The sequence below is a fragment of the Phacochoerus africanus genome, chromosome 9 (genome assembly GCF_016906955.1).
Source record: "Phacochoerus africanus isolate WHEZ1 chromosome 9, ROS_Pafr_v1, whole genome shotgun sequence".
Classification (NCBI taxonomy): Eukaryota; Metazoa; Chordata; class Mammalia; order Artiodactyla; family Suidae; genus Phacochoerus; species Phacochoerus africanus.
The window spans coordinates 38,513,831-38,528,173 of record NC_062552.1 but is presented as its reverse complement, the minus strand read 5'-3'; the positions used below and the strand labels follow the sequence as shown (position 1 = coordinate 38,528,173).

At 50.4% G+C, this 14,343-nt stretch overlaps 1 protein-coding gene across 1 annotated transcript; it reads left to right on the top strand.

The window, feature by feature from the left end:
- The first annotated feature begins 2,098 nt into the window (after positions 1 to 2,098).
- On the top strand, positions 2,099 to 14,343 carry GUCA1B (guanylate cyclase activator 1B). Its single transcript, XM_047796805.1, is given in 5 exon segments — positions 2,099 to 2,589; positions 2,591 to 2,614; positions 10,673 to 10,822; positions 11,679 to 11,799; positions 13,099 to 14,343. Coding segments are annotated over 5 exon segments (615 nt in total). The 5' UTR covers positions 2,099 to 2,397; the 3' UTR covers positions 13,227 to 14,343.

Below are 14,343 nucleotides of genomic sequence, written 5' to 3'. Positions count from 1 at the left end.
CACACCAGATCCAAGCCACGTCTGCGACCTACACCACAGCTCACGGCAACGCCAGATCCTTAACCCACTGAGCAAGGCCAGGGATCAAACCCACAACCTCATGGTTCCTAGTTGGATTCGTTAACCACTGCGCCACAATGGGAACTCCTATTTATTGCTACCTTTAAAAAGCCTGCCAACATGTACTTTGCATGCAGATTGGAAGTTTGGGCAGGGCTCTCTGGGAACATTGGCTGCTCCTTTTGGTATCAGCTGGGGTGGCTGGAAGGCTGGGGCCAGAGTCATCTGCAGGTTCCCTCACTCCCTCACTCACACACCTGCTGGTTGAGGCTGACTGTCAGCTGGAAGCTCTGCATGTGCTCTGGGCTTCCCCGTAACACGGCAGCTGCGTTCTAAGGACAAGTCCTGAGGGAGAGCCAGGTACAAACCCTATCGCCTTTGGTGACCTGACCTTGGAAGTCTCATAGTGTTCCTTCTGCCCATTCTCTTGGCTGACTACCATAAAGTCCCATCCAGGTTGAAGAGAGGGAGAAATAGACTCTTCCCCTTGATGTGAGAAACATGTGCGACCAGACCTACTGCTGTGCCATTTTCAGAAAATAGCATCTTCAAGGGGAGCCAAAATTAAGACAGTAGCTGGAAGGGAAGAGTAGGCATAGTGCACGATTTTAAAATTTCTTTTATTTTTAAATTTTATTTTATTTGGGGGGGCTGCACCCATGACACGCAGAAGTTCCCAGGCCAGGGGTGCACCAGAGCCACAGCAGTGACAATGCCAGATCTTTTAACTACTAGGCCACCAGGGAACTCCTTTAATTTCTTTTGAAATGTTTTCATTTCTTTCAAAATCAGAAGAAAGAGTTAATAAAATGCAGTCTGGACTGGGCTGCATTATATTCATCTTTATAGCAATGAATGAAAACATAGAACTTTTCATATTGATTTATTTAATTATCACTATCTTCTGACCCCTAAAGGCAAAAGCGGACGGGTCCAAAAAAGTCACAGTGGGATGCTGAATGTGGGGGTCAAGGGTGAATTTTTATTGTGTTTTGTTTTGTTTTCATGAAGGTGAAATGAAAGCATGTTGGCACCAGGAAGGGTCCATTAGAGAAGGGCAAACAGAGGGTGCAGAACGGGATGACTGTGGACGTGAAGTCTTGAGTAGACATCTGGAAGCCAGGTGGCACAGGTGGAGAAGTGGGAAAGGGACCAGGAAGAGGCAGGGGATGTGGGCACAGGTGCACAGAACTGTGTCTGTGGAGGGAAGATGGAGTAGTTGTCTGGTGCGTCTACTTCCCTGTGAGGTGAAGGAGGTGACAAGGCCACCCGCTGAACGTGGGAGTGAGGGGAGGCTTGAGGACAGGAAGTGTGGTGAAATAGTCATCTCGGGGGCTGGGGAGTGACATCAGCAGAGGAAAGCGAGCAGTACCATTGTCCGCCACTCTTTGAAGTGTGTACGGCCAGCGTGAGTTTCTCACTTTCTCCAGCCATGTTCAGGTTCCTCTTAATATAATTGATTCAACAACAAATTTGCATGAACCTTTAATATAAAAGTAAGAGCACTCGGAGGTGAATTAGGCCACGCTCCCAGATCTTTGTCAGGTGTTTATCCTTTTGGAGAAAAGTGGGACGAGCCCTGCCAATAGATCTTGGAGGGAGGGTGTAGGAGGGAAATATTTGTAATTTAAACTGGGAAATGGACATCTGCCAGGACTGTGGGCTACGATCTGTGATTGGGCTGCAGATAGCAGGCTGGGGCAGAGTCTGCGAGCGGGCAGAGCTGTTCACCCAGAGCCTCTCACTCCATTGCTTCAGCTGCTTCTCACTAGGCCAAGTGGAGGGCGAGACCCAGATCACCAGCGATCCTGTTTCACAGGCTGGGAGTTGCCTTGCTCCCTCTGTGGACCTCACAGTCTCCAGTATCTCCAAGATGGGCCTCCCTGGAGTGGCATGGGGCCCAACCAAGGGACAGGGAGTGACTCTGAGATGGGAGGGTCCCTGGCTTCCCAACTCATCTTCACTCTCCCTCCTCCATGCCTGCCTCTCAGTTACCCGCCCTTCTCCCTCTTCAGAATCTGCCTGGCAGCTTACTTGAGTGGTTGTCGAGGCGAAAGGGAGGGGTGAGGCTGGTGGAGTTTAGCTGACGGGAGGGAGGTCAGAGCTTCCAGGAGAATCTTCTAATGATCTTAGAGGGCTTAGACGGCCTGGTCCCGCCCCCTTGCCGCAGCCCCCTACACTGCCCATCTCCGTCAGCTGGCCAGGAGACGATGAAGAGGCTGGCTAAGCAGAGGACAGGGAGGAAGAGGGCCCGAGCCTAAGGAATCCCTCTGGCAGAAGCAGGGGGAGGCGGGCAGAGACCCTTGCTCCCTGACGTCCGGGGGGAGAGGGGCCGGGATGGGGCAGCAGTTCAGCTGGGAGGAGGCGGAGGGGGAGGAGAACCGCGCGGTGGACGTGGCCGAGCTGCAGGAGTGGTACAAGAAGTTCCTGACGGAGTGCCCCAGCGGCTCGCTCTTCATGCACGAGTTTAAGCGCTTCTTCAAGGTCGCAGGCAACGAGGAGGCCACTCAGTATGTAGAGGGCATGTTTGTTCCGCGCCTTCGACAGGAACGGGGTAAGGCTCCCCGAAGGGCAGGAAGGATGGCTCGGGTCTCGTCCTGGAGCGAAAGGCGCATCCTCGTGGGAGCTCGGCTCCCCAGTTCCCCCCGCCCTTCCTCCATCCCCTCTTCACTTTTTCTATCCCACCCTTTCCCCCAAACCCTTCTCTCCCCACATCATTCTTCCCTCCCGCCTTCTCTTCCTCCTCTCCGCCCTCGTCTGACTCGCCCTCTTGCTGCGAGCTGAGACTCTGCAGAAAGGCACACGGTGTCCAGTCCTCTCTCCGTGTATTTATGGACAGGGCTCCGCAGCCGGACCACCTGGTTTTTCGCATCCATCCGAGCCCCCCTCACTCTAAAGAAAAGGGGCTCCAGAGCCGTTCTAAACGGGCCAAGCTATCCCGGCACAGCCCGTGAGCGCCCCCTTGTTGGGGTCCCTCGGATTGAGACAGGTCCGCTCCACCCGCCAAGAACGCTGGAGGAGGCTCCTGCGGGGACTGGGAGGTTACCCGGCCTATTGCCAAAGTCCCTTTCTACTCTTCAAGCCACGGAAGAGTCCATGAAATTATCCACCCGTAGGGTTTCTTCAAGCCCTTAGGTGGCAGCAGGAGCTAAGAAAATATACTTTTTAAATGCACACCTGGGAACTGAATTTTAAAATGGAAACCCCTTCATTACTTAAGGCCATCCAGTCAAGCGCCTCTGCAATTCTTTAAACCATTAGGATTGCCTCAAATACTTATTTCAGTCCCCTAAATTGAGGAGGAGGTGGGTTGGACCTAAATAATTAATCTGGAGGAAGTGCGAGTACCCCACTTTTTTGCAAGGGAGGGCTCTGCTTTCTAGAGTGAGTCACTGAGAATGCTCAGGGCCGCCTTTGCCCCGTCCCGGTCAGTGCACGTCTCCTCGTCGCCTGTAGGGGGCGCTGGGGCGGAGTCAGCGTCATCCCGGCCACAGAAACCTCCCTGGGATGAACCCTAATAAACTCCCTCTGGGGCTCAAAGTGAGCTTCAGGCTTCCCAAGGCTCCTTTCCACAGGCTCCCCAGAGTCAGCAGCTGCCCTGGGAAGGAGCAGGCAGACGTTGTTATTCCAAATCAAGTGATAAGGAAGCAAAAGGAGTTGCTTTGCCCAAGGTCTTGAGTCCCAGGCAAGTGCTCCTGTCCAGAAGGCAGTTTGTGGGCCTTTTTAAGAGAGAAAGTGATTTTCTAAAGTGTTGAATGTCATAAGAAAAGTAAATAAATATATCGGGTCATATATGGCAATACTCCCTATTAAAAATGTATTAATCTTCCTCATATTCATTTAAAATTCAATATAATAACAATTCAAGATCTAAAAGATTATTAAGCCCCTGGAAATAATACAGCTATACACTTATAACTTATCTCTTCTGATAAGTCAGCAAATAATACTCACCAATTGTTTTTAAAATAACTGTTAATCTTGGAGTTCCTATCCTGGCGCAGCGGAAATGAATCTATGAACTGTGAGGTTGCAGGTTCTATCCCTGGCCTCGCTCAGTGGGTTAAGGATCCGGCATTGCCATGAGCTGTGGTGTAGGTTGCAGACACGGCTCAGACCCTTGTTGCTGTGGCTGTGTAGGCTGGCGGCTGTAGCTCTGATTAGATCCCTAGCCTGGGAACCTCCATATGCCGCAGGTATGGCCCTAAAAAGCAAAAAATAAAAATAAAAAATAAAACTGTTAATTTTGATAGGATGTTAAATTTACAGAAAAATTTTAAGAATAGGACAAGTAATTACTATATACAATTTATCCAAATTCCCCAACTGCTTACATTTTGCCTTATTTGCTTCAGCATTTTCTCCGTGTAATGTTTACATATGTGTGTGTGTGTATATATATACACACACACAATGTAATATATACATTTATGTGTATATATATATAACTATTTTTAGAGAAAAATTACAGGTATCACATCCTTTTACCCCAAATATTCTAGTGTGTCTTTCCTAAGACCAAGAGCATCCTCTTAACCTAATAGATGATCAAAGTCAGGGAATTCAACATTACTAATAAGTTCTATTTTCTAATCAACAATCTATATTCTGGAGTTCCCGTTGTGGTGCAGTGGTTAACGAATCCGACTAGGAACCATGAGGTTGCAGGTTCAATCCCTGGCCTCGCTCAGTGGGTTAAGGATCCGGCATTGCCGTGAGCTGTGGTGTAGGTCGCAGACGCAGCTCAGATCCCGAGTTGCTGTGGCTGTGGTGTAGGCCGGTGGCTACAGCTCCAATTAGACCCCTAGCCTGGGAACCTCCATATGCCGCAGGTGCGGCCCTAGAAAAGGCAAAAAAAAAAAAATCTGTATTCAAGTTTGGTTGATTATCCTGATGACATTTCTTATAACTTTTTTTTTGGTCACACCCAAGGCATTCAAAAATTCCTTGGCGAGAGACTGAACCCGTGCTACAGCAGTGACCCAAGCCAAAGCAGTGACAATGCTGGATCCTTAACCAATAGGCCACCAGGGAACTCCATTATAACTGGGAGTTTTTGTTTTTTATCACACACTGCACTTGTCCTGTCTCCTCCTTCGCCTTTAGTTTGGAACCTTTGATCTCAGCATTTTAAAAACCATATTTGACATTTTTGAAGATTGCAGGCCATTTATTTGGGTTTAACCATGTTGCTTTGTGATGAGATTCAGGTTGCGCTTCTGGCAGAAATCCCCAGAAGGGATGCTGAGTGCATCATGTTGGGGGCACCCGATGTTGGTTTGTCCCATTAGTGGGATGTCTCCCTTTGATCATTTGGTTGCGTGGTGACTATTGTCATTGTCAAGTGACTATTTTTCCTTTGTGATTAATAAGCATTTATAGGGAGATACTTCGGGAGACTAAGTAAATTACCTGTTGCTCATCAAATCCTCACCTACTGGGTTTGGTGTCCACTGATCATTTTCTAACGTCCCTTCTCTAGGCAGCAGTTGGCATCCTATCGTAAAGAAAAGCTCTGCTACCAGGCGTTTTCAGGTCCTCTCTCAGGGGCTGAGCCTTTTTTTTTCCCCCTCTTAGTTTGTGTCTCCAAATTCCTACCTGACTCCACTTTTTTTTTTTTTGTCTTTTTGCTATTTCTTGGGCCGCTCCCGCGGCATATGGAGGTTCCCAGGCTAGGGGCCACCGGCCTACGCCAGAGCCACAGCAACGTGGGATCTGAGCCGTGTCTGCAACCTACACCACAGCTCACGGCAACGCCGGATCGTTAACCCACTGAGCAAGGGCAGGGACCGAACCCGCAACCTCATGGTTCCTAGTCGGATTCATTAACCACTGCGCCACGACAGGAACTCCTGACTCCACTTCTCACTGTGGCGCAATCTTTATATCAACCAATCTCATTTATGGACAATTGGTCTGAGGTTTCTGGGACAAATAAAATTAAAAGAGCCCTTTGATCCAGCTCAGGCATCAAGTCTGGGGAGGCAGAAGCAGGGTGTTGGTGGAGGCCAGGGGGTGGGAGCACCTGGTCTCTGCTGCTCCTTTCCCTCCGGGGGGGAGTAGAAACACTCCTCTCTGGTGCGCGCCGGTGATGCACTGACACGGAAGAAGAGGGAGGATGAAGCTCAGATGTCACTGGGGATCCTTATATAACCAGCAGCGGGGCGGTCAGGGCTGGTTCACAATTGCCACCAATTCAGGGAGAAATGAGGCAGGTAATCCCACAGAGCAGATCACACGCCTGTCACTTCTGCTCTAACTCTCGAGTAGACAGGCACTTCCATCATCTCGGGCCCCTGTGGATGATGGTAACTGACAAGGGCTGGTTTGCAGTGAATGAGATTAGCCCCAGCTGGAAGCTTTCCAGAACTGGTCCTGGGGCTTGACATAAGCTCACAGGTGAGCTCACTTATCAGGAAAGGGCTACTGCACCATGTGCCTCGTGCAAGGAGACCGTATCATGTTGAGATTGGAAGTTGGGAACAGAAAGTTCCAGAAGGCTATGGAATCTAGAAATCTGGAGACTACAGATTTGTCAGTGGTTTTGGTTTTCTTGGTTTTTTTTTCTCCCTTTGGTTCTAGTCACCAGGTTCATTTTTTAGACATTTTTAGACATTCTTTAGGTTCTGCATGAAGGAAAAACGTTCTCCCAATTTGATGAACCAGAGAAGGCGTGTAGCTTGAAAGTCTCTGCCGCTTGCTGGGTGGGAATTTCTTGGGCAACTTATTCAACCTGAGTCTCAGTTTTCTCATCTATAAAAAGGGATAACAGACATGAGGGAGATGATGTATGTAAAAGAGATGGTCCCCACCGGCCATTTGACATACATTTTCCTACTCAGGTCTTTTTTTTTTTTTTTTGTCTTTTTGCCTTTCCTGTAGCATATGGAGGTTCCCAGGTTAGGGGTCTAATCGGAGCTGTAGCCTCTGGCCTATGCCACAGCCACAGCAACACGGGATCCAAGCCGCATGTGCGACCTACACCACAGCTCTCGGCAATGCCAGATCCTTAACCCACTGAGTGAGGCCAGGGATGGAGCCCGCAACCTCATGGTTCCTAGTCGGATTCGTTAACCACTGCGCCATGACGGGAACTCCTACTCAGGTCTTATTTTAAAAGAAACACTAGATCTATTTTTACTAAGCTTAATAAATAATAATTACTAATGAAAATAGCCTTTTAAAGAACAAACAACCAGTTACCACATTGTACACCTTACAACTTACACAGTGTTCCTTAAAAGGCTGGGGAAGAGTTCTCACTGTGGCTCAGTGGGTTGAGAACCTGATTGCAGACTTGGGCTCAGGGTTGCTGTGGAGGTGGGGGTTTGATCCCTAGCCTGATGCAGTGGGTGAAAGGATCTGGTGTTGCTGCAGCTGGGGCTGGGATTCAACCCCTGGCAAGGGAACTTCCATTAAACTGGGGGTGGGGGGGCTGGAAGCAAGGCAAATAACTTCCCATGAACAAACAGAAAGCAAACTAGGGATCATTCATACAATGGCCCACCATTCAGCAATAAAAAGAAAAGAATTGTTGATACATGTAGTGACTAGGGTGAATTTCCAAGGCATTGTGCTGAGTGAAAAAAATAATTCCATACTATCCGATTCTATTTATATACCATTCTCAAAATGAAAACCTTATTGCCACAAGGAACAGAGCAGGGGTTGCCCACTGTTGATGGTTGCTCAGAGCAACACTTGTGATAAAATTTTGTCCAACTAGAAGGGAGGGGAAATCCAGGGGCCGGGGGTGGGTAAGAGGTACAAACTATTACATATAAAATAAGCTACAGGAGTTCCCGTCGTAGCGCAGTGGTTAATGAATCCGACTAGGAACCATGAGGTTTCGGGTTCGTTCCCTGCCCTAGCTCAGTGGGTTAAGGATCCGGCGTTGCCGTGAGCTGTGGTGTAGGTTGCAGACGCGGCTCGGATCCTGCATGGCTGTGGCTCTGGCGTAGGCTAGTGGCTACAGCTCCGATTTGACCCCTAGCCTGGGAACCTCTATATGCCGAGGAAGCGGCCCAAGAAATAGCAAAAAGACAAAATAAATAAGTAAATAAATAAATAAGCTACAAGGACAGAGTTCCTATTGTGGCTCAGTGATAAACGGACTAGTACCCATGAAGATGCAGGTTTGTTAGGTTTTTTGTGTTCTTTTAGGGGCGCACCTGTGGCATATGGAGGTTGGCAGGATAGGGGTTGAATTAGAGCTGCAGCTGCTGGCCTGCACCACAGCCACAGCCACATGGGATCCAAGCCTTGTCGGTAACCTACACTGCAGCTCATAGCAATACTAGATCCTTAACCCACTGAGCGAGGCCAGGGATTGAACCCTCATTCTCATGGATACTAGTCAGGTTCGTTACTGCTGAGCCACAACAGGAGCTCCTGAAGGCATGGGAAATTTTAAAATGAAAATCCAGGAACTAAAATTATAGCTATAGTCTGACCTCAGTTGGGTAAATACCTGGTGGGGAGTGTGGGGGACCAGAGGAATTAGAGAAAGGACGTTGAATAAGAGTCTTCAGGTGTTGAGGTAGGCTTGTTTTATTGCCTTGGTTTTGCCTCAGGCGTTCACCGTTTCCCTCATTTTCGGCCGTGGTTGCCTGTGGCTCTCACCTGGGGCACTCAGGCATCCCTTGATCTGGGCGGAGGCTGGCCCAGTGGGACAGAGGAGCTCTGGGCTGGCAATGCCATTTCTGATTACAAAGTCATGTGGGGAGTTCCCTTAGTGGTACAGCAGAAACAAATCCGACCAGAATCCATAAGGATAAAGGTTCGATCCCTGGCCTCCCTCAGTGGGTTAAGGATCTGGGGTTGTGGTGAGCTGCAGTGTAGGTCAAAGATGTGGCTCGGGTCTGGTGTTGCTGTAACTGTGGTGTAGGTGGGCACCTGTAGCTCCAATTCAACCCCTAGCCTGGGAACTTGCATATGCTGAGGGCACAGCCCTAAAAAGCAACAAAACCAAACAAAACAAAGTCATGGGAATGACAGGCAGTCCTGGAGGAGTTGACGATTCCGATTTTTGATTTGGAGAAGCTGAGGTTCCTACCCTAAAATACGTTCGGTCCAGGTTTCTTTCTTTTCTTTTCTTTTCTTTTTTTAAATAAACATCCTCTTTATTTTACCAACTATAATTTATTAGTTACGTTGACATTTGTCAATTCAGTTATAGTCACTATAAATAATTCTCTTAAGACACAATTGTGTCATTTTTTAAGGATAGAAGAATAAACCAATGTTGCTCCTTGTCACCAGGCCAAAAGTCCATGCAGTTTGTGCGACTGGGGGAAAAGCCGAATCTTCCGCAAAAGTCATGACGTCATGAAGGTCATTTTCGTTCCCTCTCACCCTACGGTCCTCCCTCTGTTCACACACTCAGGGCTTAGGACGCACCTACCTTCCTGCTTTTTTTTTTTTTTTTTTTTTTTAAGCAAAGGAGGACACTCTGGCGTCCTCCAAGGCAGCCTGGCCAGAACTCCAGAGATGAGGAGGGGGTGAGTGACTGGGGCCAGGGTGACTGCAGATCACAGGGACACAGCCTTGGGGGCGGAGGAATTGCTTTTGGTGCCTGTCCAGGAAAAGTCTCTGTGCAAATGTGTGTGGAAGTGGCGAACACGAAGGCCTGAGGAAGAGCAGAAACAAGGCCAGGCTGGGGTTAATTAAGTCTGCGGGACACACAGGTTTCTAATCTCCTTTCAAAACTACCTGAGTCTCTGGAGCTCCTGAGTGGCCCTAGTTGTAAGGACTCAGCATTGTCACTGCTGTGGTTTGGGTCACTGCTGTAGCTCAGTTTTGATCCCTGGCCTGGGAACTATCACCTGCTGCCACATGGCCCAAAAAAGACTACATTAGTTTCAAATTCTGACTCAAGTCAATCAATTCTTCATTGATTCATAAAAATGAGACCCTGCCTCTGGGCCGAAGTGTCCCTATTCAAGGCAAGGAAGAGAAACAAAGCAATGGTGACCTCTCTCCTTTCTCGAGGAGCATATGGTGTAGCTAGAGAATGAGACCTACTTTTTTTTTTTTGTCTTTTTGCCTTTTTGCCTTTTCTAGGGCTGCACTTGTGGCATATGGAGGCTCCCAGGCCAGGGGTCGAATTGGAGCTGTAGCCACTGGCCTACGTCAGAGCCACAGCAACACGGGATCCGAGCCGTGTCTGCAACTTACACCACAGCTCACAGCAACGCCAGATCCTCAATCCACTGAGCAAGGCCAGGGATCAAACCCACAACTCCATGGTTCCCAGTGGGATTCGTTAACCGCTGAGCCACGATGGGAACTCCTAGAGAATGAGACATACTTATGAAACAGTTACGGGTAGAACAGATAATAGGTGCTGTGAACCTCAGAAAGGGGAGAGAGAGATCCCTGTGGCTGAAGTGGTGTGAGAAGGAAGGTTTCCTGGAGGAGGGACCCTGGAGCTGAACCTTGAAGGACACATAAGATGGGGCAATGCAGAGACCAGCAAGAGCACAGACACAGAGGCGCATGGAATGCAAGGAGGAGGCCAAGCCCTGAATTTACAGGGCTGGTGGCCTAGAATAGGGCTCACACCTGCGCTCTGGGGGCCGGGGGAGCCTCACAGGTCCCACTCCTCATGCAGGACAACACCATCGACTTCCTAGAGTACGTGGCAGCCCTGAACCTCATGCTGAGGGGCAACCTGGAGCACATGCTGAAGTGGACCTTCAAGATCTATGACAAGGACCGCAACGGCTGCATTGACCGCCTGGAGCTGCTGGACATCGTGGAGGTCAGTATCTGAGGGGGTGGAGGGCGGGGCAAGCACTTAGGCACATGGTATCCCTGGGTGCCCAGTGCAGGCCACTGAAGCAGGGGAGCCCTGGGTGGGGGGGGGGGGCAGAGGAAATGGGAGGGGGCATTGGAATCATTTAAAGTGTGCTTCCCAACCGCGGTGAAATTAAGCTAGAGATCGGTTACAGAAAGAGAAGGAGAAAATCCCCATCTCTTTTCCTCTCTGAATCTCCATTGCTTCCTCTGAATCGTGGAGTTTAGACCCTCACTCTGCCATCCACATCCCTCCCTAGAGACCTTGGCTATTGGCGCTGATGCTTGCAGTGGACACACCAATGGCGTGGGGATGGGGTGGTGACCACCCAGCTGGGAACCCAGTCGGAATTATGCCCATGGGACCCTGAAGGCACAGCCTTAGCCTAGATCACTTTTTTTTTTTGTCTTTTCTGTCTTTTTAGGGCCACACCCGCAGCATATGGAGGTTCCCAGGCTAGGGGTCTAATCGGAGCTGTAGCCATCGGCCTACACCAGAGCCACAGCCACACCAGATCGAAGCCACGTCTGCGACCTACACCACAGCTCACGGCAATGCCGGATCTTTAACCCACTGAGCGAGGCCAGGGATCGAACCTGCAACCTCATGGTTCCTAGTCAGATTTGTTTCTGCTGCACCACGACAGGAACTCCTCCAGCCCAGGTCACTTTTGATTTTGATCTGTGTCCCCTGGTGCTCAGATGCACAGGCAGTGGGGGAGGGGGGCAGGGCTGAGGACAAGGTACCAAGGGATACGTGTCCTAGGGGAAGGGGCAGGGTGTGCAGGGTCTCGAGGATGCCACTGGGTTCTCTCCCGCAGTCCATCCACAAGCTGAAGAAAGCCTGCAGGGTGGAGATGGAGGCTGAGCAGCAAGGCCAGCTACTCACACCTGAGGAAGTCGTGGACAGGATCTTCCTTCTGGTGGATGAGAATGGAGATGGTAACAGGGGCAGAGAGGATGGGGGTGGCGCTGGCCCCTCTGGAGCACCCCACTTTCTCTCTGTGGGGCCTTAGGCAAGGCCCTTCACCCCCCGATAGTGAGATGGGTGTGGAGAGGATTCATAAAATAAGAAGGGTGTCACTAGCACATGAGGTTTGTAAGGGTGGTCAGAACTCCTACTGGAGCTGTGTGCGGATGGAGGCCGGGCAAGAGCAGAGAAAGAAGAGGAGCTTTGGAGTAAGGCAGACCAGACGCTACACTTACCCTCTCAGCCGGGTCTGTGTCTTCACCTGGTAAATGGGGATGAGAAGGGTTGAAGGGAGCATTCTCTTGTGGCTCAGCGGGTAAGGATCCGGTGTTGTCACTGCAGCTCAGGCAGCTGCAGTGGTACAGGTTTGATTCCTGGCCCAGGAACTTCCACATGCCTCAGGTGTAGCAAAGAAAAAGGAGTTCCTATTGTGGCCCAGTGGTTAATAAACCTGACTAGTATCCATGAGGACATGGGTTCAATCCCTGGCCTCGCTCAGTGGGTTAAGGATCCGGCATTGCCATAAGCTGTGGTGTAGGTCGCAGACATGGCTCGGATCCCTTGTTGCTGTGGCTGTGGTGTAGGCCGGCAGCTACAGCTCATATTCAACCCCTAGCCTGGGAACCTCCGTATGCAGCGGTTTGGCCCGAAAAAGACAAAAGACAAAAAAAGAGAAAAGAATGGTTGAAAGTGTCACGTACTTGAGATCTGGCACAGGGCAAGTCTCCATTAAGGTTACATGGGCTCTTCTCTTTGTAGCTCTGTGCCCCAATGCCAGGCTATTGAGGGAGGGAGCTGGCTGGGAACACACCCAGAAGATCCCTCAAGAACATTTCTAGGAGTTCCTATTGTGGCTCAGTCATAACAAACCTGACCAGTATCCATGAGGATGCATGTTCGATCCCTGGCCTTGCTCAGTGGGTTAAAGATCTGGCGTTGCCATGATCTTTAGGCTGGCAGCTACAGTTCAGTTTGACTCCTAGCCAGGGGAACTTCCATGTACTTCGGGTGCAGCCCTAAAAAAAAAATTTCCAGGGCACCATGGGCAAAAGTAAAACTTAAATTCCTTTGCAAAGGAAGTTCCTTAAAGAAATCCTTGAAGATTCCAGGAGATTCCTGGAGAATGGAAAATTGATCAGCACGGCCCAAGCTTAGGCCCTGAGGGCACAGTCTCATCTGGGTGGGAGAGGTAAGCTCATCCAAGGAGAGGAGGCCCCCCACCCCCATTTCTTCCATCCCCCGCCTGACCATCCCCCCTACCCCTTGCGCAGGCCAGCTGTCCCTGAAAGAATTCATTGAAGGTGCCCGTCGTGACAAGTGGGTGATGAAGATGCTGCAGATGGATGCGAGTCCCGGCAGATGGATCTCTCAGCAGAGGCAGAAGAGTGCCATGTTCTGAGGGGCCTGTGGCCCTGGGAGCCCCCGGGGACTCCAGGCTCACCAGGTTTCCAGAGTAGAGGGGGGGCATCCCTGGCTCAGCCTGCTATGCCTACTCTCATCCTGGCACGGACTTCCTGGTGCCTCCCGTGTAGGGGGTGGGGCTGAGTGGGGAGGAGGGGTCTGAAGGGGTCAGTAGGGCCATGGGTCCTATTGGGAGGTTTCACATTCATGGGGTGCTGAAGGGAACTGGCTTCCTCTTCCCTTCTGCTCCAGGGAAAGCCCGGCCTTGGCAGGGTGGTTGAGCTCTCACAAATTCCTGCACGGTTTTTAGCTGAACGCAGGGAAAACTGGGGAGTGGGGATCCCACAGACCAACTTAGCAATGAGAATGCCCACACGGCCTGAGACTGACTGGTAGCAGGGAGGGGCTGGCAAGTGTTGTTGACACGGGAGCAAAGGTGGGACCTGGGGGGAGGGGATGGCTAATAATTACCCCCCCCCCATCCTGAGGAATGTGCCCGTGAGGACATGTGCCTCTTCCTCCCCCAGTTGTCCTCACCAGGGGTGTCGACGGGAAACTTGCAACAAGTCAGGCTGTGGTCTGCCTGCCCTTGGAGGTCAGCTGTGCTTAAAGGGGCTGTTCCAACTCTGCCCCGTGCTGTCCCCCCCAACTCTCCTCTCCCCTCTGCATCCCCACACGCACCTCCCCAACCCCCACCCCCAGCACAGACCTTCCACAGCTCCGCATCGCAAGCCCACAAGTCAAACGTGTCTCCTTAAAGGATGGAAGAAACCTTTCCTCTGTCCCTGGGGAGAACTGGGGGCCTGCCAATCTGGGTTCTAGACCGGGTTTTGCCTCCAACTGCTATGTGACCCAAGACGGCCACTTCTCTTCCCTAACTTCGGTTATCTCATCTACAGCGTGAGCAGTTTAGACAAGTGGTTTTCAGATGATTCTTTTTTGGATGTGGAATTCTTTTTGTTATACAAACTGTGTATGCCGCCCCAGTACAGACACCAGATGAAAAGGCAGTCCTCCTGGTGGCAGGGGTTGCTGAGGACCTCAGAAAAGGAACTCACGTGAATGTATGCTTTTGTGTTGGTGTATGAAAAATAAAACTAACTTGTTGAGCCTGA